The sequence below is a fragment of the Anomaloglossus baeobatrachus genome (assembly GCF_048569485.1).
Source record: "Anomaloglossus baeobatrachus isolate aAnoBae1 chromosome 5 unlocalized genomic scaffold, aAnoBae1.hap1 SUPER_5_unloc_2, whole genome shotgun sequence".
Lineage (NCBI taxonomy): Eukaryota > Metazoa > Chordata > Amphibia > Anura > Aromobatidae > Anomaloglossus > Anomaloglossus baeobatrachus.
The window spans coordinates 470,182-497,643 of record NW_027441795.1 but is presented as its reverse complement, the minus strand read 5'-3'; the positions used below and the strand labels follow the sequence as shown (position 1 = coordinate 497,643).

At 47.8% G+C, this 27,462-nt stretch overlaps 1 protein-coding gene across 1 annotated transcript in view; it reads left to right on the top strand.

The window, feature by feature from the left end:
* Positions 1 to 17,869: 17,869 nt before the first annotated feature.
* Positions 17,870 to 27,462, top strand: part of LOC142258966 (uncharacterized) — a 56,450-nt gene continuing 46,857 nt past the window's right edge. Inside the window, exons 1-2 of the mRNA XM_075331510.1 lie at positions 17,870 to 17,894; positions 24,918 to 25,031. Of these exons, the coding sequence (XP_075187625.1) occupies positions 17,870 to 17,894; positions 24,918 to 25,031 (139 nt within the window). The remainder of the gene's footprint in view (positions 17,895 to 24,917; positions 25,032 to 27,462) is intronic.

The window sequence follows — 27,462 nt, the reverse complement described above, 5'->3', positions numbered from 1 at the left end:
CTTACAAACCTGCATTTTTCCAGGGACACCCTACTCACCACCGTCTATACACAGCAGCCAGATCTCTGTCCCTCAGATGTGGACAAATAAAAGGCCATTTCCTCCGACCCATGACAAAGCTAAGAGGTTGACTTTATCCCTCTCTAAGATCTTGGCTACGGAAATGCTGCCTTTCTGCCTGGTGGTCACAGAGGATTTTCGAGACTTTATGTCCATCGCAGTGCCCCAGTACCAGATGCCCAGTCGCCACTACTTCTCCAAGAAAGGTGAGACTGCGCTACACCAGCATGTCGCACACAACATCACCACTTCCTTGAGAAACTCTGTGTGTGAACGGGTGCATTTCACCACCGATACTTGGACCAGTGAGTATGGAAAAAAAAAAAAAAAAAAAAATTTATAACCAAAACTACCATATACTGATAGGAGTAATTGTAGCACAAACCAAAAGAAAAAACTCCTAAAAACAATTATTTATTTAGATCAATGTTAAAAGATTATAGGTATAAGCCACTGCTCATCTAAAATAACTACAGTGATATATTACAGTGAGTGTAATAGGGTGATAGACTTAATTGGTGGGGACAGTGCAAATGGTTTCCTGTTCCCAAGGTAGGGGCAACATTAGTAGTTGCACTAGTTTTTATTCAGATACAATAATACGTGGTTAAGGGGATGACCTATCTCTCCCTCCCTTACTCCTACCTACCAGCGGAGGTGTACCATAAATTATTGGGTACCCCCCGCTCCACGTCGTCTCTCCCTAATATCTCCCTTCAAGCCAGTCGCTAAGACCCGGGAGACCCACCACCAAAGAAATATGTGCAATTAGTCACAGTACTCAAGGATAAATAGTTATTAAAAACTTTTTTCTAGATATTAGATGAATCTCAGATCAAAAAGGAGATCTTATATATATACATGGATATGAAATCCCAGCAAGAATTAGCTTATCTGCCGAGATCATCCAATGTAAATCCCAAACTTAGTTTATCTGTACATATGGATATAAAGTCCCAGCAGGGAATGACTTATCTGCCGAGACCATCCAGTATTCTATCCCGACGCGTTTCCCCCCTATATTTTTTCTAGGGGTTCATCAGGGGACTGATCCGGATTAAATCTCTTATATCTTAATAACTGGTAGTCGCATCACCAGTGTGGCATCAATCATCATAGAGGCATTCACTCCGTCCTGGGACACTGCTCTCAGTAATCTGCAGGTCCCATAACGACAACTTGTAACTAAAAGAATGTCAGTCACAAAAGCCACATGGCATCAATCGCCCATAATGGGGCACTCAGTCAATAGGGGAACGCCGATTCTACTGTCCCGCAGGTCCCGTGGTATCCCGTGACACGCTGGCTGATACCACGGGACCTGCGGGACAGTAGAAGCGGCGTTCCCCTATTGACTGAGTGCCCCATTATGGGCGATTGATGCCATGTGGCTTTTGTGACTGACATTCTTTTAGTTACAAGTTGTCGTTATGGGACCTGCAGATTACTGAGAGCAGTGTCCCAGGACGGAGTGAATGCCTCTATGATGATTGATGCCACACTGGTGATGCGACTACCAGTTATTAAGATATAAGAGATTTAATCCGGATCAGTCCCCTGATGAACCCCTAGAAAAAATATAGGGGGGAAACGCGTCGGGATAGAATACTGGATGGTCTCGGCAGATAAGTCATTCCCTGCTGGGACTTTATATCCATATGTACAGATAAACTAAGTTTGGGATTTACATTGGATGATCTCGGCAGATAAGCTAATTCTTGCTGGGATTTCATATCCATGTATATATATAAGATCTCCTTTTTGATCTGAGATTCATCTAATATCTAGAAAAAAGTTTTTAATAACTATTTATCCTTGAGTACTGTGACTAATTGCACATATTTCTTTGGTGGTGGGTCTCCCGGGTCTTAGCGACTGGCTTGAAGGGAGATATTAGGGAGAGACGACGTGGAGCGGGGGGTACCCAATAATTTATGGTACACCTCCGCTGGTAGGTAGGAGTAAGGGAGGGAGAGATAGGTCATCCCCTTAACCACGTATTATTGTATCTGAATAAAAACTAGTGCAACTACTAATGTTGCCCCTACCTTGGGAACAGGAAACCATTTGCACTGTCCCCACCAATTAAGTCTATCACCCTATTACACTCACTGTAATATATCACTGTAGTTATTTTAGATGAGCAGTGGCTTATACCTATAATCTTTTAACATTGATCTAAATAAATAATTGTTTTTAGGAGTTTTTTCTTTTGGTTTGTACCAGTGAGTATGGACAGGGGCGTTAAATGTCGCTGACTGGGCACTGGGTAACTATGGTGATAGATGGAGAAGGGTCTGCTGAACAAGTCTTGCCATCCCCATGACTTGTGCGTCTATGCTCTGTATGTAGAAGTTCCTTCAACTCTTCTGCCTCCTCAACCACCTCTGGGTCCTCCAACTCCGCCCCAAGCCTGCCTGGTCAGGCCACCAGCGTTGTAACTGCGCACAAGGAATCACACACACCTACTTACTATGCTGGCAGCAGAGCGCAACGGCATCAGGCGGTCTTTAGCTTGAAATGTCTTGGAAATAAGAGTCACACAGTGGCTGAGTTGTGGGCAGCTCTGCTGTCCGAGTTTCATAAATGGTTGTCTCCACTCAACCTGCAGCAAGGTAAGGCCGTGTGCGACAATGCTGCAAACCTGGGTGCGGCCCTTTGCCTGGGCAAGGTGACACACGTGCCTTGTATGGCTCATGTGTTGAGCCTTGTTGTCCAGCAATTTTTAACACACTATCCCGGCCTAGATGGCCATCTGAACAGGGCACGAAAACTGTCTGCTCACTTCCACCGTTCAACCGCCGCAGCTGAGCAACTTGCTTCGCTCCAGAAGTCTTTCGGACTGCCGGTTCATCGCCTGAAATGTGATGTGCCGACACGCTGGAATTCAACTCTCCACATGTTACAGCGACTGTGGCAGCACCGCCGAGCACTGGTGCAATACGTCATGACGTATAGCCTGGGCCAACGAGATGCAGAGGTGGGGCAGATCACCCTGATGGAGTGGTCTCAGATCAAGGACCTATGCGCCATTCTGCACAGTTTCGACATGGCGACGAATATGTTTAGCGCTGACAATGCCATTATCAGCAGGACAATTCCAGTCATTTTCATGCTGGAGCACACGCTAAACACTATTCGGAGTCAGGGGTGGTTCAACAGGAAGGGGAGGAAGTACATGAGGATTTATATGCGCAAGGGATAACAACATCACCAAGGTCCAGGCGTTCATCATCACCAAGGCGGCAGGCATGGGACGGTGGGGGAGAGGTATTAACAAGAGCGCATGGTAGCAGGCAAAATGTTGAGGAAGGTGCAGAAGAACATGAAGAAAAGGAGGACGAACTGTCCATGGACATGGAAGAATCAGCAGATGAGGGAGACCTTGGTCACATTTCAGTTGAAAGAGGTTGGGGGGAGATGTCAGAGGAAGAAAGAACGGTTAGCACCTCTATGCCACAAACACAGCAAGGACTTGGTCCGCATAGATGCGCAAGACACATGAGCGCCTTCTTGCTGCACTACCTACAACATGACCCTCGGATTGTCAAAATTAGAAGTGATGATGATTATTGGGTTGCCACACTATTAGATCCCCGGTACAAGTCTAAATTTTGTGAAATAATTCCAGCCATAGAAAGGGACGCACGTATGCAGGAGTATCAGCAGAAGCTGTTACTCAATCTTAGCTCGGCTTTTCCACCAAACCCCAGTGGTGCACGGAGTGAATCTCCCAGTTGTAACTTGACAAACATGGGACGGTCTCGTCATCAACAGTCTATCCGTACCAGCAGCACCATATCTGGTGCTGGTGACAGCAATTTTATTGAATCTTTTCATAGACCATCCTTTGCAAGGCCAACAGAGACAAGAAGTCTGACACATAGTCAACTGCTGCAGAGGATGATGCAGGAGTATCTCCAAATGAACATCGATGCCATGACTTTGCAACTGGAGCCTTGCTCATTTTGGGCATTAAATCTTGAAAAATGGCCTGAGCTCGCCACTTACGCCTTGGAGATCTTGTCGTGTCCAGCTGCCAGCGTTGTCTCTGAACGTGTCTTCAGTGCTGCTGGGTGTGCGCTAACAGATAAGCGCATGCGTCTGTCCAGTGACAATGTGGACAGACTAACGTTCATCAAAATGAACAAGTCATGGATCTGCAAGGACTTTACTACCCCTGTGTCCTCCTGGGGAGAGTAAATGCTTGTGTATTTGGAATGTGCTTGATGCAAATGTACCTGTCAAGTTTACAACTGGGGCACAAGTGCTGCCACTGAAGGGGTGTCTGTGGGGCCCAATTTTTGGAAAAAAGGGAGACTCCGCTTGGAGTAACCCTTGCTTGCAGTGTTTCTAAAAATGATCCAAGATGAACAGATCTGGGATCAGCAAAGACTTTGCTACCTACCCCGGTGCCATCCTGGGGACAGTTAAGGCTGGCGTATTTTTGAATGTGTTTGATGCAAATCAACCTGTCCAGTTTGCAACTGGGGCACAAGTGCTGCCACTGAAGTGGTGTCTGTGGCCCAATTTTTGGAAAAAAGGGAGACTCTGCTTGGAGTAACCCTTGCGGTGTTTTTAAAAATGAGCCAAGATGAACAAGTCATGGTTGAGCAAAGACTTTGCTACCCACCCCGGTGCCATCCTGGGGACAGTTAAGGCTTGTGTATTTTTGAATATGTTTGATGCAAATCAAGCTGTCTAGTTTGCAACTGGGGCACAAGTGCTGCCACTGAAGTGGTGTCTGTGGGGCCCAATTTTTGGAAAAAAGGGAGAGTCTACTTGGAGTCCCCTTGCTGTGTTTTACATGATTTTAGAAGGGCATGCCATGCCTATATCTGTGTCTCCTCCTCTTTTTTCTCGTCCAGCTGTTTAGTTTTCGCATGAGTATTTGTCCTTGTCACTTTCCCATATGTTTGTGTTGTCTGGGGAGTTGTTTGGCACCTTTTGGACAACTTTGAGGGTGTTTTCCAGGTGTTTTTATGTGTTTGTGATTGCCTCCCATTGTTTCCTATGGGGTTCGAGAGTTCGACGAACGGCTCGTCGAACGGGGCACCGTTCGACGAACCGAACTCGAACTCTAGGGGGGTGGCTCATCTCTACTCAAGAGTCCCCAAAACTTCTTCCGAATAGGCTGGTTGGCCACGGCTCCACGTTGGGCACCAGAAACTGTTATAGCTGTTCTGTTTTGTTTCAAAAGTCAGCTTATGGGATCACCAGTGAGGTCCTCTGAATTAGGCCTCTTCAGGCCTAATCAATATCCAGCGCTCGGAGAAAAGACCTGCATTAATGTGAGCATGATCAGTTTTCTGTTTATTCAGCCAATGCACAGATAATTTATACCATTTACAGATCAATGTGATATTGCAAAAAAGGCTTCGAGTGGAAATTTACAAGTTGATCATATGACCTTTGACAATGACAAAAATGTAGTCATGCATATGAGATAGGAAGAACATTTAGCAGACAATAATAATCCTTGAGCTTGTTTCTTGTCTTGAAGGCTGAAAAATGGCGATGAACTTACACCAGATGTACTAATGGAATAATAAAGTATTTCAAATCAAGAAATATAACTATTAACCCTTCTACAGTTAGGTCCAGAAATATTTGGACAGTGACACAATTTTCGTGAGTTGGGCTCTGCATGCCACCACATTGGATTTGAAATGAAACCTCTACAACAGAATTCAAGTGCAGATTGTAACGTTTAATTTGAAGGTTTGAACAAAAATATCTCATAGAAATTGTAGGAATTGTACACATTTCTTTACAAACACTCCACATTTTAGGAGGTCAAAAGTAATTGGACAAATAAACCAAACCCAAACAAAATATTTTTATTTTCAATATTTTGTTGCGAATCCTTTGGAGGCAATCACTGCCTTAAGTCTGGAACCCATGGACATCACCAAACGCTGGGTTTCCTCCTTCTTAATGCTTTGCCAGGCCTTTACAGCCTCAGCCTTCAGGTCTTGCTTGTTTGTGGGTCTTTCCGTCTTAAGTCTGGATTTGAGCTAGTGAAATGCATGCTCAATTGGGTTAAGATCTGGTGATTGACTTGACCATTGCAGAATGTTCCACTTTTTTGCACTCATGAACTCCTGGGTAGCTTTGGCTGTATGCTTGGGGTCATTGTCCATCTGTACTATGAAGCGCCGTCCGATCAACTTTGCGGAATTTGGCTGAATCTGGGCTGAAAGTATATCCCGGTACACTTCAGAATTCATCCGGCTACTCTTGTCTGCTGTTATGTCATCAATAAACACAAGTGACCCAGTGCCATTGAAAGCCATGCATGCCCATGCCATCACGTTGCCTCCACCATGTTTTACAGAGGATGTGGTGTGCCTTGGATCATGTGCCGTTCCCTTTCTTCTCCAAACTTTTTTCTTCCCATCATTCTGGTACAGGTTGATCTTTGTCTCATCTGTCCATAGAATACTTTTCCAGAACTGAGCTGGCTTCATGAGGTGTTTTTCAGCAAATTTAACTCTGGCCTGTCTATTTTTGGAATTGATGAATGGTTTGCATCTAGATGTGAACCCTTTGTATTTACTTTCATGGAGTCTTCTCTTTACTGTTGACTTAGAGACAGATACACCTACTTCACTGAGAGTGTTCTGGACTTCAGTTGATGTTGTGAACGGGTTCTTCTTCACCAAAGAAAGTATGCGGCGATCATCCACCACTGTTGTCATCCGTGGACGCCCAGGCCTTTTTGAGTTCCCAAGCTCACCAGTCAATTCCTTTTTTCTCAGAATGTACCCGACTGTGGATTTTGCTACTCCAAGCATGTCTGCTATCTCTCTGATGGATTTTTTCTTTTTTTTCAGCCTCAGGATGTTCTGCTTCACCTCAATTGAGAGTTCCTTAGACCGCATGTTGTCTGGTCACAGCAACAGCTTCCAAATGCAAAACCACACACCTGTAATCAACCCCAGACCTTTTAACTACTTCATTGATTACAGGTTAACGAGGGAGATGCCTTCAGAGTTAATTGCAGCCCTTAGAGTCCCTTGTCCAATTACTTTTGGTCCCTTGCAAAAGAGGAGGCTATGCATTACAGAGCTATGATTCCTAAACCCTTTCTCCGATTTGGATGTGAAAACTCTCATATTGCAGCTGGGAGTGTGCACTTTCAGCCCATATTATATATATAATTGTATTTCTGAACATGTTTTTGTAAACAGCTAAAATAACAAAACTTGTGTCACTGTCCAAATATTTCTGGACCTAACTGTATATCAGGGTGGACCCCATGTTTTTTTTTCTTATTTATTTATAAATAATTATAAACAAAGAGCTTGGGCACTCTCCAAATTGCATCAGCAACCAAAGTGAAGCTGCCAGCTGTGGTTTGCAGGCTGCAGCCATCTGCTTTACCCGAGCTGGCTATCAAAAATGAGGGGACCTCACGTATTTATTTATTTTTTAATTATTTATTTTTTGGCTAAATACAAGTCTAGTCACCCTTTAGTGCCACATGAAAGTCACTAAAGGGTGCCAGCTTAGAATATGTAGGGGGTTGGGACATTATATATGTGTTTGATATCTGTCTGTCCATCCATCCATCCTAGCTTTTTAGGCTGCGTGCCCGCAATTAGGGTTTCAATCGTTTTAGACGCTGTATTTTCGCTACGTCCATAATGCTACGTTGTACAGTAGAAGTGCAGTGGGAGGAGTTTTAGAAATCTCCTACCCACGGTGCTTATTTTCTCCACAGCATAAACTGACATTTGGTACTGCAACATGTCAATTTATGCTGCGGAGATGAGAGTTCTCTGCGAAGAGAATAGAGCTAAAGTCAGCAGCAGCCTGAACCTGGACCGTGGTCATGGACATCACTCACATCTCCACAGACTCAGTATCGCCGGATCGTGGGCACATAGCCAAAAAGTGAGAAATTTGCTGCTAGAGCAACATATGTGTTCCCCATGGGGGTTCAAAATGCTCACTATATCCCTGAGTAAAACCCTTGAGGGGTCTAGTTTCCAAATTGGGGTCACTTGTGGAGGGTTTCTGCTGTATAGGTACCCTAGGGGCCCTGAAAATGCAACATGGTGCCCGCAATCTATTTCAGCTTTACCAAAATTTAAATGGTGCTCCGTCCATTCCAAGCTCTCCTGTTTGTCCAAACAGAGTTTTTTTTTCCAGATTTGTGGGGTATCCCTGCACTCATAAGAAATTGGATAACTGTGGGGTCCACTTGAAAAAGTGATACATTTGATGCTAAAGCAAGATTTTTGTGAAAAAAATGAAAATTTTCGATATGACAACCTAAAGTTATCAAAATCTGTGAAGTACCTGTGGATTTAAAATGCTCACTATACCACTGGATAAAATCCTTGAGGGGTCTAGTTTCCAGAATGGGGTCACTTGTGGGGGAGCTCCACTGTTTCGGGCCCTCAGGAGCTCTCCAAACGCGACATGGCGCCCACTAATGATTCCAGCCAATTTTGCAGTCTAATGGCTCTCCTTCCCATCCGAGCCCTGCCGTGCACCCAAACATTTGATTTCCAGCACATATGAGGTACTAGCATACTCAGGAGAAATTGCACAATACATATTTGCTGCATTTTTCCTGATACCCTTGCAAAAAAAAAGCTACTTGGTTGAAGTAACAATTTTGTGGTAAAAATGTATTTTATTTATTTTCACAGCTCAACGTTATAAAATTCTGTGAAGCCCCTGGGAATTCAAAGTTCTCACCAAATATCTAAATTCCTTGATGGGTCTAGTTTCCAAAATAGGTTCACTTGTGGGAGGTTTTTACTGTTTAGGTACCTCAGGGGCCCTACAAATTCAACATGGTGCCCACAATCTTTTTCAGCCAAATTTGCTTTTCAAAATTCAAATATTGCCCTCCCATTTGTCCAATCAGAGGTTTCTGACCACATGTGGGGTATCAGCGCGCTCACAAGAAATTGGGTAACAAATTTTGAGTTCCATTTTGTTGTGTTACTTCTGCAAAAAGTGTATAAATTGGCGCAAGAGCAACATTTTTAGGTAAAATATATACCGTATTTTTCGGACCATAAGACGCACTTTTTCCCCCTAAATGTTGGGGGAAAGTGGGGAGTGCATCTTATGGTCTGAATGTGGCTGCGGGGAATGTGTGTGCTGCGGTGGAGCGGGTCATCGGGGGCACGAGCAGGCTGTAGCAGCCTGCCGTGACCACGTGGACCCGCTCATTTAATATGCACGCCCATTCCCCGCCCATCATCCCTCAGCGCTGAAGCAGGCACTGTCAGGTGGGCGGGATGATGGGCGGGGGTTTAACAGCCGGCCCGCATGATCACTCCTGGCAACTACGGCCTGGAGTGATCATGTGCGGCTGTATTCACTGCTCCCCGCGCATCATCATCAGCGCGGGGAGCAGTGAATCAGTGTACAGTACTCACCGTTCCCCTGCAGCATCGCTTGTCCTCCCGTCTGTGTCAGCGGCAGCGCCGCTGAGTGGAGCCGTCCCTGTTACCCTGCTGCATTGCGATCATCTCCTGTGTCTGTGCCGGCTGCTGGGTGGAGACTAGCGGGGCGCACAGCGATGACGTCATCGCTGTGCGCACGTGTCCACACGCAGCCGCCAGCACAGACACAGGAGATGATTGCGATGCAGCAGGGTAACGGGGATGGCTCCACTCAGCGGCGTTGCCGCTGACACAGACTGGAGGACGAGCGATGCTGCAGGGAGCGAGGTAAGGTGAGGTGAGTATGAATGTTTATTTTTTTTATGTGCCACAGGATGCGGCCATACACCAGGATGATGGGAGTATATTATGAGCAGGATGGGGTCATATGAGCAGGATGGGGTCATATGAGCAGGATGGGGTCATATGAGCAGGATGGGGTCATATGAGCAGGATGGGGTCATATGAGCAGGATGGGGTCATATGAGCAGGATGGGGGGCATAACAGCAGGATGGGGTCATATGAGCAGGATGGGGTCATATGAGCAGGATGGGGGTATATTATGAGCAGGATGGGGGTATATTATGAGCAGGATGGGGGTATATTATGAGCAGGATGGGGGTACATGAGCAGGATGGGGTCATACGAGCAGGATGGGGTCATATGAGCAGGATGGGGGTATATTATAAGCAGGATGGGGGTATATGAGCAGGATCGGGGTATATTATGAGCAGGATGGGGTTATATGAGCAGGATGGGGGTATATTATGAGCAGGATGGGGCCATATGCCATGATGGGTTATATAGCAGGATGCGGCCATATGCCAGTATACAGCAGGATGTGGCCATATGGCAGGATGACGGTATATAGCAGGATGAGGGACATATACTGTATATACAAGGCAGGAGGATCATTACAAGGATGCGGCACCTTAGTAGAGAATTTGGGGACATTACCCCCATAACAGTGTCAGCAGCATGTGCTCGCCCCATAACAGTGTGTCATGACTACATTTTTTGCTTAAAATTTTATTTTCCTATTTTCCTCCTCTAAAACCAGGGTGCGTCTTATAGTCCGGTGCGTCTTATAGTCCGAAAAATACGGTATATATTTTTTTTTTTCATTCCACATTGCTTTTGTTCTGGTGAGGCAAATGAAGCGTTAATACACTTCATGAATGTGGTTTTGAGTTCTTTGAGGGGTGCAGTTTTTAGAATGGTGTCACTTTTGGGTATTTTCTGTCACTTCGGCCTCGCAAAGTCACTTCAAATGTGATGTGGTCCCTAAAAAAATGGTTTTGTGAATTTTGTTGAAAAAATGGGAAATTGCTGATGAACTTTGAACCCTTCTAACTTCCTAACTTCCAAAAATTTTGTTTCAGAAATTGCGCTAATGTAAAGTAGACATGTGGGAAATGTTATTCATTAACTATTTTGTGTGACATAACTCTCTGGTTTAAGGGCATAAAAATTAAAAGTTTGAAAACTGCAAAATGTTCATCAAATTTCTGATTTTTGCACAATTAAAAGCAAAAAATATCGTTCTAAATTTATAACTATCGTGAAGTACAATATGTCACGAAAAAACTATTTCAGACTCACTGGGATCCGTTGAAGCGTTCCAGAGTTATAACCTCATAAAGGGACACTGGTCAGAATTGCAAAAAATAGCCTGGGCATTAAGTACAAAACTGGCTTCGTCCTTAAGGGGTTAACATGTAAAAAAACAGAAAAAAAAATCCAAATAAAAAACCAACTTCAACATCGAGTTTTTATTGCTGATGTCGAGCGATACTGTGTGTATATAGCACACTGTGCTATATACAGGCTGTATACTACATGAAGGTGCCTAATGCTATCTGGGTCTGTACTGTGCTATATGGGGCTGTATACTACATGAAGTTGCCTAATGCTATCTGGGTCTGTACTGCGCTATATGGGGCTGTATGTTACATGAAAGTGCCTAATGCTATATGGCTCTACACTGTGCTATATACGGGCTGTATACTACATGAGGGTGCCTAATGCAATCTGGGTCTGTACTGTGCTATATGGGGCTGTATACTACATGAGGATGCCTAATGCTATCTGGGTCTGCATTGTGCTATAAACAGGCTGTATACTACATAGGATGCCTAATGCTATCTGGCTCTGCACTGTGCTATAAGAGGCTGTATACTACATGAAGGTGCCTAATGCTATCTGGCTCTGCACTGTGCTATATTGGGCTGTATACTACATGAAGTTGCCTAATGCTATCTGGCTCTGCACTGTGCTATATAGGGGCTGTATACTACATGAGGGTGCCTAATGCTATGGTTCTGCATTGTGCTATATGGGCACTGCTTAATGTGATATGGGGGTTGCATAGTGCCATATGGGGGCTGCATAATACCATATGGGGGCTGCATAATGCCATATGGGGGCTGCATAGTGCAATATGGGGGCTGCATAATGCTACATGGGTCTACATAATACTATATTGAGGACTATGGGGGCTTCATAACACTATATGGAGGAGTATGGGGGCTGCATACTACTATAACCCAGGAGTTGTATGTCCCCTCCACCCCAGCGCTGTATACCCCCCAGAGCGGTATGTCCCATGCACCCCAAAGCTGTATACCCCCAGAGCTGTATGTAACCCCCACCTCATAGCTGTTTTTCCCCCCACCCCAGAGCCACTGCCCCCTCTAGAGCTGTATGCCACCCATTGCTGTATACCTCTTTCCTCAGTAATATGTATGCCCCCCAGTAATGTGTATGTCCCCAGCCTCTCTTGTGATATATATGCAGCAGTGTTAGTGTGCTCTATGTACGACCATGTCTGTTAGTGACGGCCACCAATCAGCGTGGCACAGACACATGCCCAGAAGGAGCTGGATGGAGACCTGCGGGGAGGTGAATGAGTCAGTTGCCGGCTTCCCAATATTAGAAATATCTCTAATGTGTCTGTGTGTGCATGTATGATGAGTATCTATGCATGTTAGTGTATATGACTTTGTCTAGATTTATGTCTGTTTATGTGTTTTTGTGAATTTCTCTTTAAATATATATGTGTACGTATGTCTCTATGTGTATGTATCTGAGCATGTCTACGTGTGGATGGGGCCCACTGAGACTCTTTCACCCAGGGCCCACAAAAACCTGGAGCCGGCTCTGCTAGCAGGCTTGTGATGCCCCAGGTATGTGTACCGCCCCCGTGCCAGCGGCCGAGCCGCTCAGATCCGGAGCCGGGATGGCTCGAGGGGTCTTCGGACCCAGGGGTTTGCATGGACACTCGAATTAAAGAAGAGAGGGGGAGATATGTACAGGGAGGATGTGTACGTTCGTGATGCCACCCACGGTGCATGTTACTGGGGGAGACCACCGCTGCTGTTGGGGAGCCCGATGGCGATGGTGGAGCAGCAGGATGTTTAACCCCTCCGTGGTTAGGGGGTTTGTGCCCCTGAGCCTGCTGGATTGTTGGTGATTGGGGTCCGTTGGGTAGAGGAAAAGGGGCTTTCAGTGTACTTACTCAATCCAGGAATAATAACACCGACAGCTTGTTAACCAGAATTCTGAGCACCACTGCAGGTTGGAGGGACCACGCTTGGGTCCGTGCCCTTGGTGTTGCTGTTAGCCTGTGGCCCTTTCTTTGGCACCTGTTTTCCTCTAGTTGGACCCTTAAGCATAAAACTTTTCGGGTCCCGCTCACCCGTGTGGCTAACAGAGTGAGCTTGCTCTCAGGGTTCACGCGTAGGATTTCTTTGGACTGTATTGGGAAAGTCCTATTCCATCGGTGCGCTAGTACCCCAATTTTAGAGCGGGTTGTATCTTGAAGTCTTCACCCCCGTCGGGTAAATTACCGGGAAGCGTGAAGCTACTTCCCGGCCTAGGGTCCACGTACCCCGTCGTGTCCTGGCCCCTGCGCGGTGATGGCTCAAGGCTGCCGGCTGCCCCCTTGACACGATCCCCTGCGACCGGGGTTCCAGCTCCTACCAGACCAACGTCTGCCACTTAGTAACTACAGGAGCCCTGCTCCAGGCCGGTGACCTCTCTCTCTCAGAGAGTCATCTCCACCTCCTTCTCCTTCCACTCCCGTTTCACACTTTCTTCCAAGTGTCACTTTCTCACTTTCCCCTCACCAACACCCCATCTGGGCGGCCCTATTCCCTTCAGGCCCCCAATGGTGTGTCTGGTGGTTACGGTGTAAAGTGTTTCTAGGATTTTGATTGGCTAAGCTGTTAGCAACACGAAAGGACAAGAATCCGTAACCAAGGAGGAGTGGATACTGTACAGAAGGGAAGATTGTACAATACCCTGTGACGACCTGATAGGCCAGGGCGTCACATTCCTCCTTGGTTAAACGTAGCTCGTCCCCGAGCTACAGGACACCAGAGGTTTATTTTTGTTTTTAAACTGCAAAAGGGGAAAAAGAACATTTTAAACAACACACTTTTATTAACGGGTTCCATCCCACATAGGGGAGGCACTTTACTTAAACGTTACTAAAAATTGTTAAGAGTTCGTCACCCAACGGTGGGACGCTACCGGTTTCTATGGTAACGGAGGCTCAACCTACTCCATTGCAGCCCCTTCCTGCGACATTCCAGTCCCAATGTCCCGGATCCCAATAACCCGCCACCCAAACAACCTGTTCCCCTGGAATCCTATGGTGGGTCCATGACCAGGTTAAGGTCCCGGGTGTTGTCTTTCAGATAACTCTGGTTGGCACAGGAGGTGCAACTATTATACAAGACACAAGTTTAAGTTGGTTACGCCAGTCCTGTGACCATGGTCCATTTTTACCTATATAAAACTTTTAACGAAGTCCATGTACCGGTTGTACACTTTTTCAACAATTTTTCTTGCAAATCAGGTAACTTTCACTCTTTTCATTAAAACTGGTTGATTAGGCACTCATTTACTAACATTTTCTATATGGAAAATAACAAACTATGGAAAATAACAAACGAAAGCACCGATAAATAACAATTCTATGGCATCGTAACTATTGGTACTGTAACATTTTTTTAACACTCTTCTCTGTACCTCCGTGGAGGTTGCCCAAAGTTTGCACAGGTTGACCTCCTTAACTCTGGGCTCTCGCTCCTCTCTAATGAAGTTTCCACACCCTCTACACGTCCCTCTCCCTCCATGCTAGGTGTAACTGGCAGGATCCTACGTGTACGTGTCAAGGGGACTGGTGATACTCTAGATGCTGGAGTGGCTGCAGTGTCAGTAAGCCTTTCCTGCTCTGGTTCTTCCACAGGTTGTGGGAATGTTAACACAGGGACTATTAGTGCTCCATTCTGCATCGGCCAATTTTCTGGAAAATCACCTAGGATCGTGTGGATCACCTTCTTCCTTCTTTCCACCACTGGAGACTGGGACTGAGGCTCTTCTGCTCTTTTCAAAGGTTCTGGGCACTTCTTCAGGTGGTCTCTGGACACCGTAGCTGTAGTTCGTCCATCGTCTTTGCTAATCAAACAAGTCTTCTGATTATCGAAATTGGACGGCTGTATCACATACGGCTCTTTCTCCCACTGGTCTTCCAACTTGTGTTGTTTCCTCTTTCTTTTTAATACAATTTCACCAGGGGCGAAGGGGGCTGCCTTAGCTTGCTTATTAAAATTCCTCTCTTGCCGCTCCCAGGTCTGATCCAAACTTTCTTCAACGTACATCTGGATCTGTTTGTACAGAGCTTGGCGACGTGAGTCCCAATCTTCTCCGGATGCGTAAGTTTCAGGCAACTCTACCTCCATCTCTAGATCTACCGGGAGTCTTCCAGGCGGGCTCTCATCAGGTAGGCTGGGGTACACTTGGTCAATCCTACTGGAATGTTATTATAAATGTCAACCAAATCTGGCAGCTTTTCGGGCCACCGATTCCGTTCTTCAAGAGGGAGGGTTTTCAGCAAATTAATTACCAGATGATTCATCTTCTCGCACATCCCATTTGTCTGTGCGTGGTAAGGGGTGGTGCGGATCTTCTTGCACCCATATAGGCTGCAGAACTCTTGAAAAATCTCGGCTTCAAACGCAGGACCCTGGTCCGTCAAAACTCGGTCGGGATACCCATGCGGCCTACAGAAATGGGCCTGGAACACCTTTGCTGCTGTGTTGGCAGTCAAATCCTTCACGGGCACCACCACCAGGAAGCAGGAGTAGTGATCAACTATCGTGAGCGCATACGTGTACACACATCTGCTGGAGGTCAATTTAACATGGTCCAGAGCCACAATCTCTAGAGGTTGTTTAGTGTCAATCGGTTGGAGGGGTGCACACTGGCTAGTGCCATCTCGTCTTCTCAAGGCGCAGGGACTGCAATTTCTACACCAGGCTTCTATGGAGTCTCTCATTCCTATCCAGTAGAAACGGCTTCTCAGCAACATTTCCAGCTTCTTCCACCCGAAGTGCCCGGCTCCGTCATGATATACCTCCAGCACCACTGGGACATTTGACTTAAGCCTGCTTTACACGGGACAACTGATCGTGCAATTTCACGATCAATCGTACCCGCCCCCGTCATTTGTGCGTCACGGGCAAATCGCTGCCCGTGTCACACAAAGTTGTGAAACCCGCGTCACACGTACTTACCTGCTGAGCGACCTCACTGTGGGCGGCGAACGTCGACTTCCTGAATGGGGAGGGACATTCGGCGTCACAGCGACGTCACACAGCCGCCGGCCAATAGAAGCGGAGGGGCAGAGATGAGCGGGATGTAAACATCCCGCCCACCTCCTTCCTTCCACATAGCCGGCGGGAGCCGCGGGAAGCAGGTAAGCGATGCACGGAGCAACGTGTGATACCACGGAAACGATGAACAACCGGCGCCATGTTTCATAAACGATTTTATGAAACCTAGCGACGAGTACACGACTCACGATTTTTGAGCGATTTTGCGTCGCTAGGAGGTGTCACACAGGCCGACGTCGCAAGCGACACCGGATGTGCGTCACAAAACCGTGACCCCGACGATCTATCGCACGATAGATCGTCTCGTGTAAAGCAGCCTTTAGGGACCACGATCTGGCAGATTCTCTCATGAGTCTTGGGGTTGGTCCGACTTCTGCACAATTTACCTTGATGCAGGTAAAGCCGACTCCGATCTTGCCACAACTTCTTGGCCTCTTCTGGAGCGACTGGTCCAAGATGGGCATCAGGTCTGGTCAGCAGTACTTTGACTAACTTAATCGCTGGGTCTCGATCCTGAGCCTCCAGCCAGCCATTGTGGGACAACGGATTACAGGTCATCTCTTGTTGTCGGGCACTGGATCTGGATTGTTCCTCCCATGGAGGCTGGTGGAATGCAGGTAGCTCGACCTCTTCCAGGTCCTCTTCATTTCCACCATCATTGGACAAGTGAGGCATCCGAGATAGGGCGTCTGCATTAGTGTTCTTATGGCTAGTCCTGTACTTAATAACGAAATCGTAGTTGGCCAGTCGTGCGACCCATCGTTGCTCCAAAGCCCCCAACTTTGCTGTATCCAAATGAGTCAATGGATTATCAGTGTACAACGTGAACTTAGCAGCAGCGAGGTAATGTTTGAACTGTACAGTTACCACCAAGACAAGTGCCAGAAATTCCAATTAGAAGCAGCTATAATTCTTTGGATTTCTTTCCGTAGGTCTTAGCTTCCGGCTGGCATAAGCAATCACCTTTTCTTTGCCCTTCTGTACTTGGGACAAAACGGCTCCCAGCCCTACATTGCTGGCATCAGTGTACAACACGAAGGGGAGGCCATAATCGGGATGAGCCAAGATTTCTTCCCCAGTTAGGGCGGACTTCATCCTCTTGAAAGAATCTTCTTGTTCCGCGCCCCATTTGAACGGAGGCCCCAAGGATTTACCGTGTGCAGCCTGGCCCACCAGGAGATTCTGCAAGGGGGCCGCCATTTGGGTATACCCCTTCACGAACCTCCGGTAGTACACCATCAGGCCTAGGAACTGTTGCACTTCTCTGACTGTATGGGGCCGTGGCCAATTCTGGATGGCTGTGATCTTTTCGGGGTCCGGGGCCACACCTTCAGCACTCACCACATGCCCCAAATACTGCACCTTCGGTTTCAACAAGTGACACTTGCACGGCTTGAGCTTCATTCCGTACAAGGAACAGAGCCTCAAACACCTCGGCCAGATGCTCCAAGTGTGCTTTGTAGGTCTTGGAGTAAACAATAACGTCGTCCAGATACAGCAAGACGGTTTCAAAGTTACAATGGCCCAAACAGCACTCCATTAACCTCTGGAATGTCCCGGATGTATTGCACAGCTCGAATGGCATACTATTAAACTCACATAGATCCATCGGGGTAGCAAAGGCGATCTTCTCCCGGTCTTCCTCGGCAACTGCAACCTGCCAGTACCCGCTGGTAAGGTCAAGGGTGGAAAAGTACGTTGGGACTTTAGAGCGGCTAATGACTCCTCAATGCGGGGCAGAGGGTAGGCATCTTTATGGGTAATGTTGTTAATCTGGTGGTAATCTACGCACATCCTCATGGTCCCATCCTTCTTCTTTACCAGCACCAGTGGGGCGGCCCACGGACTGCAGCTATCACGGATCACTCCTGCTTCTTTCATACTTCTGAGCATGTCCTTGGCACATTGATAATGGGCAGGTGGTATAGGCCTGTACCTTTCTTTGATAGGTGGGTGCGTGCCAGTGGGTATGTGGTGTTGTACCCCCTTAATTCACCCAAAATCCAATGGGTGCTTGCTAAAGACCTGCTCATATTCCTTGACCACCCTGTAGACCCCTTGTTTGTGATGTGCGGGTGTAGAGTCGGTGCCCACATGTAGCTCCTGACACCCCTTCTCTACTGGACCCTGGGGATCAGCGCCAGGATGTTGACTTTGCTCGCCTGAAGACCCTGTTGCATGAATGTCATCTGCATTTACTGTAAACAGCTTGGCTATGATGGCATAGAGGGGCAATGTGGCCTCCTCTTCCCCATAGTTTAGCACGCGCACGGGCACCCTCCCCTTCTGGACATCCACTACCCATCTGGCCGTGAACACAGTGGGCCAATGTTCTGAATGTAGGGGTTCTACCACTGCTTGGTAACCCTGTCCCCGGGAGTCTATAGCTGCTCTGCACCATATCAACATTTCACTTTTTGGGGGCACTACTAGGGGGGTTGCATCCATTACCCGTACACCACCTATCTCACCTCCAGAGAGATTTACCTGTTGTCGCTGCAGGAGAGCTCGGATCTCACGTTGCAGGACCCTCTGTCGCCCTGCTCCTGCAGTCTCAGACAGCTGTTGAAGCAAAAACAACACTTCACCCATGCAATTCTCAATGACATTTGTTCCTAAAATGATCTTCGGGTTCCGATCACTAGGGTCATTTTGTAATACTATCAGGCCTTGTCTGACTAATTCTACTCGGCCCACTTTTACAGTCACCTCCTTGAACCCAATTTGAGTCACAGGTAACCCGTTGACAGCATAGATGGTCAAACCGTCGTCTGGGGCATCAAGTCATCATCAAGTCAGAACTTCTTATAAAGTACATAAGGGATAGTTGTTACCTGTGAGCTGGTGTCAAGAAGTGCAGAGGTAGGGATCCCATCCAATGTAATAGAGACGATGGGCCGTCCCCTGACATACCGCTCTCTCCAGTCTGCTGGGCCTTGGCAATTTATTCCTGGGGATTGGCCCTTGGCCCCAGGGGCTGCCCGTTTAAAGGACAGCTTCGTGCGTAGTGGCCGGTCTTGTTACATTTATAACAAACAGGTGGATCATACCGGTCACCGCCTCGTTCTCTGTATGCTGAGGTCCGCTTTCTCATCGAGGGGACGTCCTCTGGGCAATCCGTCAGTTGAATCTCTCTCGACGGGATGGTCTTTCACTTCAGTTGCATGGCTTCCAGAATCCAGGCGACATCCTTAGTTGTTGCACATGGGTAGATAAATCGTGTACTACTCTCCCAGTTGCTGTTAAGGGAGTCGTTGCAGGCAGGGCCAGGGCAGAGGGCTTTACTTGTGCTGGGGAGGCATCGGCCTGCCAAGCCAGGAGTGGGGAGTCAGGAGCCTCTGGGGGCTGTAGGGCCTTGATTGCCCGTTCTTTCAGGATAGCAAAGTGCAAAGCAGGGTGCTCCAAAGCCCATAGCCGGAGCTGCTTGCGGTCCTCCACCGACCCGAGGCCTTTTAGGAACTGCTCCACTAGCACCTTGTTCCCTTCCGGCTCTCCGATATCGTTGGTCAGTCTCAGGGTCCGCAGCGCTGCTTGCAATCTCAAGGCGTAATCTCGGATGTTATTGTACTGCCCCGCGCTCGGCTGCAGCCGAGCCGCTCGGATCCGGACTCGTTTGTCGGTGGCTCGAGCGCCTCCGGACCGGGAGTTACTTCGCTCTGAAAGGGGCTGGCGCTTTGAAGGGGGTTTAGGGTTACGGCTGGGGCCATGGTGTTTGTTGTTAGAGTTCGTGACGCCACCCACGGGTTGTGCTGAATGTGGACACCACCGCTGCTGTTCACTAGGACCCCGGGGGAGATGTTGTGCAGCTTTGGTGTTAACCCCTCCGTGGGCAGGGGAGATGGCCCCTGGACCCGTTTGGTGTGAGGTATCAGTGCTTGGCGGTGCAGGGCGATGCGTGGCCTGAGGGCACAGTTGTACTCACTATTACAGATGCACAAGAGTCTCTAGTAAACCAAAAAGATGGTGGTCGGTGCCCGCAGCCGGCTGCGTCTGGTCCCCCAGGCGGGTTGGTGGTCTCCGCCTTTCTCCTGCACCTTCTGTGTAGCTATGGACAACCCGTGCTTCAGCAACGGGAGCCCGCTCCCCGGGATTATGTGTCGGGAGAGCCCGTTTGCCCGCAGACGCTGGCCCTTTGGATCTCTTAGCCTGAGCGGTGGCTTTTTATCCCTTTTTGGTGGGCTGTTGTCTTCAGTCGGGTGGGAAAGGACCTAAAGTCCAGACCTCAATCAGTTAATTAACGGGATCCGGTTAGTTTCGAGACCGCGTTTCAGGGTCTGAGTACCCCCCTTTGTGCTCCAGTTTCCAGTCGGTTCCCCGGTTCGGTACCGGCAGGCCACTACCCTGTCCCGGTCCCTTATAGTTCCACCGAGCCATCTTCCCGACTCCTGCAGGCTGAGGCCACCATCTGCCTCCTAGCCAGAGGTGACTGGGCTCCGACCCAAAGACCCGGAGTTAGGCGGGCTTTGCACGTTGCGACATCGCAAGCCGATGCTGCGATGTTGCACGCGATAGTCCCCGCCCCCGTCGCAGGTACGATATCTTGTGATAGCTGGCGTAGCGAAAATTATCGCTATGTCAGCTTCACATGCACTCACCTGCCCTGCAACCGTCGCTCTGGCCGGCGACCCACCTCCTTCCCAAGGGGGCGGGTCGTGCTGCGTCATAGCGACGTCACACGGCAGGCGGCCAATAGCGGCGGAGGGACGGAGATGAGCAGGATGTAAACATCCCGCCCACCTCCTTCCTTCCGCATAGCCGCCGGCGGCAGGTAAGGTGATGTTCTTCGCTCCTGCGGCGTAACACACAGCGAACAACATCGTACCTGTCGCGGCAGCGTAATTATAGAAAAGTCGGAGCCTGCACCGATGATACGATAACGACACTTTTGAGCTCGTTAATCGTATCATCTAGAATTTATACACAACAATGTCGAAAGTGACGCCGGATGTGCGTCACTTTCAATTTGACCCCACCGACATCGCACGTGCGATGTTGCAACGTGCAAAGCCGCCCTTAGACTGGGGCAAACTTGGGCACAGGTCTGCCTCTGCACTTGTACTTCACTCCTCCACTCCTCAAACTAATCTAACTGTTTTTCCTGCCTCAGGAGCTGTGAACTCCTCGGTGGGTGTGGCCAACCGCCTGGCTCCACCCCCCTGGTGTGAACATCAAATCCTGAGGGAGGTGATTAGGGTTTTAAGGGTGGCTGATGACACCTTTTTAGGGCACGGGTGTTTGTGCAAGGGCCTACCTGTGACTATCTAGCTAGTCCAGGGCGTCACATTCCCCCTTGGTTTAATACAGACCGTCCGCGGGCTGTCCGACCACCACCGGTTTATTTTTGTTGTAAACTGCAAAAGATAAACCGGGAAAAACAGATACAAGTATAATAACATTATTTACATTATAAGCAAGTGTGGAAATCATCCCTTACGGGGGGCATGTTACTTTAACGTTGCAAACATAAAACATTTTTATTAAATGGGAACGGGTCCTTTCATTTGCCCACCCAAGCAAACCTACCCCTTGATGCTGCCTCTAAGAACAGGTCAGCACCCCTCTTCCCCAGTCCAGGAATCGGGTCCGGGTATTGCCCACAACGGGCCGGGTACAAAGTTCCATACCCGGCAGTCTCTCAGAGGTCCCACGTCCAGGGAACCCCTGGACCCGGAGGGTTGTCACCGGTTGCCATGGTGACGGGACCTCGGCCGACTCTACAGCAGGCCCTTCGTCCAACCAGCCTCTCCGGAAACCGTAGACATGAAAGGTGTTCCAGGGGCTTTTTACAAAGCCCTAAAGTTATTGGGTGGTCTGCAAGTTCTCGGCCTTGTCTATGTTTAAAACGGGACCGCGTTTCAGGGTCTGAGTACCCCCTTTGTGCTCCAGTTTCCAGACGGTTCCCCGGTTCGGTACCGGCGAGCCACTATCCTGTCCCCGGTCCCTTACGGTTCCACCGAGCTGTCTTCCCGGCTCCTGCAGGCTGAGGCCACCGTCTGCCTCCTAGCCAGAGGTGACTGTTGGGGAGCCCGGTGGCGATGGTGGAGCAGCAGGATGTTTAACCCCTCCGTGGGTAGGGGGTTTGTGCCCTGGGGCCAGTTGAATTGTTGGTGATTGGGGTGCCATTGAGTAGAGGAAAAGGGGGCTTTCAGTGTACTCACTCAGTCCAGGAATAATAACACAGACAGCTTGTAAACCAGAATTCTGAGCACCACTGCAGCTTGGAGGGAGCACGCTTGGGTCCGTGCCCTTGGTGTTGCTGTAAGCCTGTGGCCTTTCCTTGGCACTTGATTTCCTCTAGTTGGACAGTTAAGCCTGCTTTACATGTTACGATTTCACATACGATATCGTATGCGATCTTAACCGCCCCCATCGTATGTGCGGTACATTCAATTTGTTGAATGTGCCGCACAAACGATTAACCCCCATCACACTTCGAACGTCCACTTCCTGGAGTGGGAGGGACGTTCGGCGTCACATGGCATCCGGCCAATAGAAGTGGAGGGGCTGAGATGAACGGTACGTAAATATCCCGCCCACCTCCTTCCTTCCGCATTGCTGGCCGGGAGCAGCTGGACGCAGGTAAGATCTGTTCATCATTCATCGTGTGCTACCCCGGGTACGATGAACAATCTGACGTTCAATTTTTAGGAATTGAACGACATGCATGCGATGAACGTTTTAAGGTTCAATCGCAATCGCACGTACCTGTCACACACTACAATGTACCTTACGATGCCGGATGTGCGTCACTTACGACGTGACCCCGCCGACACATCATAAGATATATTGTAGCGTGTAAAGCGGGCTTAAAGCATAAAACTTTTCGGATCCCGCTCACTTGTATGGCTAACGGAGTGAGCTTGCTCTCAGGGTTCAAGCGTAGGATTTCTTTGGACTGTATTGGGAAAGTCCTATCCCATCGGTGTGCTAGTACCCCGGTTTTGGAGTGGGTTGGGGATGAATCTTGAAGTCTTCACCACTGTTTGGCAAATTACCTGAACGCGTGAAGCTACTTCCCGGCCTAGGGTCCACATACCTCGTCATGCCCTGGCCCCTGCCCAGTGATGGCTCAAGCCTGCCGGCTGCCCTCCTCGGCAGTCCATGCCCCTTGACATGTTCCCCTGCGACCGGGGTTCTAGCTCCTACCAGGCCCAGACCAACGTCTGCCACCTAGTAACTTCAGGAGCCCTGCTCCAGGCCAGTGACCTCTCCCTCTCAGAGAGTCACCTCCACCTCCTTCTCCTTCCACTTCCGTTTCACACTTTCTTCTAAGTGTCACTTTCTCACTTTCTCCTCACCAACACCCTATCTGGGCGGCCCTATTCCCTTCAGGCCCCCCCAATGGTGTGTCTGGTGGGTACGGTATAAAGTGTTTCTAGGATTTTGATTGGCTAAGCTGTTAGCAACTCCAAAGGACCAGGATCCATAACGAAGGAGGTGTGGATGCTGTAGAGAGGGGCAGATTGCACAACACCCTGTGACGACCTGATAGGCCAGAGCGTCACATATGCTTTTTAGGGTTAATTGGGCAGTTCACGTCTCCACCCACATGCAGCCATAAACAGATCACTTCTGGGGGAGGGTGGGTTTTTTCCATTTTTTTTTTGCTTGTGCACACTACATCCGATCATTCTGTTGTTACCCCCAGTGCAAGCCGATCAAACCCTGCAGGTGACTCACACTGGGTTGAGCACCGAGCGTACCCGAGTACCACGATACTCCGAGAGTGGTTTACATTCATAAAGCCCCCGAACTCTGAACTCGAACTTAGTTTTCTTGGAAAAGTCGGAGTTTGTACTGATAGCCAAAATTCAGTTTCACTCATCTCTAGTGGTATTTTTGCATCAATGGAGTTGAGTGAGGAATTGTTTTTTTCTTGATGAGCCAACATTTTCATTGATCCCATTCTAGGTACAATATGAATAATTGATCACTTTTCATTGTATTTATATGGCTATGATGATATCTCACCTCCTGTATCTGAATTAATTTTCCATATCATCTGCTCATCTCCTTCCCATTCAGGTCCTTATAATATCAAATCCTCTCAGTGGAGATCTTCTATATAACAGAATTCTCCTGATTGCCCCGTGAAGGATGGACAGGGACAAGATGGTGGAGAGGATATTACACCTCACCCTAGAGATCCTCTTCCGGCTTACTGGAGAGGTGAGAGATTCTGATGACGTCACATTACATCATTCTTATCTATGGGAATAACAGATGGACAGAACTGGAGAGGTGAGGACTCTGGAAATGTCTGGAGTGAGATTTATTACTGTGTCTCTCCATAACCAGGATTACACAGTAGTGAAGAAGACCTCTAGTGAGCGCTGTCAGGCCCCTGTGTCTGAGGGATGGGGAAGACCCCTGAGCCCAATCACGGGGCCTCCACCTCACCCCCCGATACATGAGGACATCAATGGGCAGAAGATCCTAGAACTCACCTACAAGATGATTGAACTGCTGACTGGAGAGGTGACACTGCTGGGAATGCTGGGACATTATACAGTAACGCTATGGAGGGATCGGGGGTGACGGTATCATTGTATGTGTCAGGTTCCTATAAGGTGTCAGGACGTCACCGTCTATTTCTCCATGGAGGAGTGGGAGTATTTAGAAGGACACAAAGATCTGTACAAGGACGTCATGATGGAGGTTCCCCAGCCCCTCACATCACCAGGTAATAGACAGGACTAAATACACACGGCCTATAATTATCTGTATGTAAGGAATGAATTCAGTCCCTGTATGTGTCTCCTCCAGTTCTATCCAGTAAGAGGACAACACCAGAGAGATGTCCCCGTCCTCTTCTCCCACAGGACTGTAAACAAGAAGACCCCGATGTTCCTCAGGATGTGTTTCCTCCAGATCTATCCAGTAAGAGATATCTACTCATGTACTTTCTGCACTAATTTTGTGTTTACATTTTTAGACTTTCTGCTCTGGGGCTTTTTTTAGCTGTATTTTCTTTTCTTCTTCTGCTTCTTCTGCTGTTTGTTTCTAGTGCCTTCTCTATGTTGTTATGAAGGCAACTCAAAGACCTGCAGAGGGTTCACGAATACTCTGTTTCCCCAAAAATACGACCTACACCAAAAATAAGCCCTAGCATGATTTTATGGGATTTTTGGAGAATGAAATATAAGCCCTACTCCAAAAATAAGCCCTAGTTACAGTCAGGGCCAACGTTAGTAGGAGTTAAACTGCGCAATTTCTCAGGAACCCAACTCTCTTCGGGTCCCCATCAGTTGTATTCTAAGGTTGATTGTTTAAGGACCTTTGATGACTTCAAAGTCATGTGACATGATGTAACCAAAGGTCTCTTCATTGCAGGAGTCTAAATTGAACAGAATAAAGGCTGGCATGCAGGACTGGTATTAAGGGAAAGGGAGAGCAAACTGGACAATTTCACAGAACCCCCATTCTACTAGGTCCCCCAGTGTTTATATACCGATTAACATCACATCATGTGATATAAGGTCTCTTAATTACAGAAGTCTAAAAATAAAGAGGCGATAGGCTGGTGTGTGTGTGTGTGTGTGTGTTTGTGTGTGTGTGTTCATGCAAATTTTAACTAGCTTTGCCAAAATAGGCAGAGTTACAGCCGGACACTGAAATGCAAAGGTTTACAACTACCAAAAAAGATGTAATTAAATTATTGCTTTAGAGAGTGTGAATTACTGGCAAACTACCCTGGAAGGAATGGAGACACCTACAGAAGGAGATTTTACACCCTGATTCATCAAAGCAATTATGGCATAAACCACTTTGAAATTTCTCAAAAAAATGTGTGCAGCACAGAGTTTTAAAAAAAATTGTGCAACTTTTGGAGGTTTCACACCAATTTTAACCAGCTTTGTCAAAATGGACAGAGCTTGGCCAGAAGAAGGGTGTGATGCCACCGCTTCTCTAATTCATAACAAAATGCAGTGTTCCCTATGCCAGAAATCTCACTCCAATCCATGATGTAATTTTTCAGTGTCCATTGCCAGTCTTGATGAGTTGGAGCTCTAATGTTTATCTGCATAGACCGCAAGAACCTGCTACCGGATTGGTTACAAAGCCTAAGGATGGGCCATCAACGTTACAGTCCCGGAAAACCCCATTATACAGTGTGTCCACCCATATCCTGTCCACCGCCATTAAATTGAGAACGGCGGCAGCTTTAGGCATAAAAGTGTTTTCTGGGTATAGTAAACTAGCCATGCACTATGCAATGAAACCACCTATAGCGCCACCTGGTTGAAAACAACGGAGTTAGCATTTTTATTATGAAATTGGAACGAGATAGAGAAAAAAAGTGAATTACAAAGTTGTAGGGCATACCTAGACACCACTTCTATGCCTATAGCTGCCGCCGTTCTCAAGTTAATTGTGGTGAACAGGATATGGGTGGACACACTGTATATCTGGCATCTGTAACTATTTTATTTTCGTCTTCGAAAAAACCCTCTTTGAAATTGTCTATGTTGTGGATCAATGTAACAAGGAGATGTTTGCAGGGTATGACAACTGTCATGGCGGCATCAGGATCTGTGGAAACTACACTCTGCCTGCTAACTTCTCTGATGTCTGTGAGCAGTGCAGGGAGATGCAGGTGTCAAACCACAGGCTTGGGCAGGCTAGTAAGAGTTATTATCTGCTGAGCTGCTTGTTAATGTCTTTGATCACATGCTGTAAAGGGGAAAGTATCATTCGCTTCCCTTCTGTATATGCTGGCTGGACTCATTAATGCCAACTATAGGTTACCTATACTCGTCTGGTGAGGTGTTGTGATCGAGATGTACGGGTTATTGTTGTGTACTATTGCTGTAAGCTGTTGTGGTGTTAAGCCTTGTTGTCTTTTTGTTGCTTCCTTCCAGCTCTTGCTTTTCTCCTTAGTCTCTCACTGTTTATTTCTGTGACTTTGCAATGTGTCCTGTCTGTCTTAATCTGTGTTTCCCGTCTTTCTTAATCTGTGTTTCCATCATACTCCTGCCCATTCCTTTCCCGGGGGGATAACAGATTAGATCTCTTCAGGAGACTAGTAAGGCACGGGACTCTGGCATCTCCATCTTCAGGGGTAATTCAGTGGTTAGGAATAGGTTAGTGTCCCCTAGCGTGAGGGACAGTATAGGAGCCCCCTTTCCCTCATTATCCTGCAGTCACATTGTGACAATCAATCAGATTATTTACTATAGCACATTCCAGAGAACTGGTGCTAGAAATGGAAGATCCGCATTAACGAAGATGTAACTCTTAAGGCCGCTTTACACACAACGATATCGCTAGCGATCTCGTTAGCGATGTGACACGCCCAGATCATTGCTAC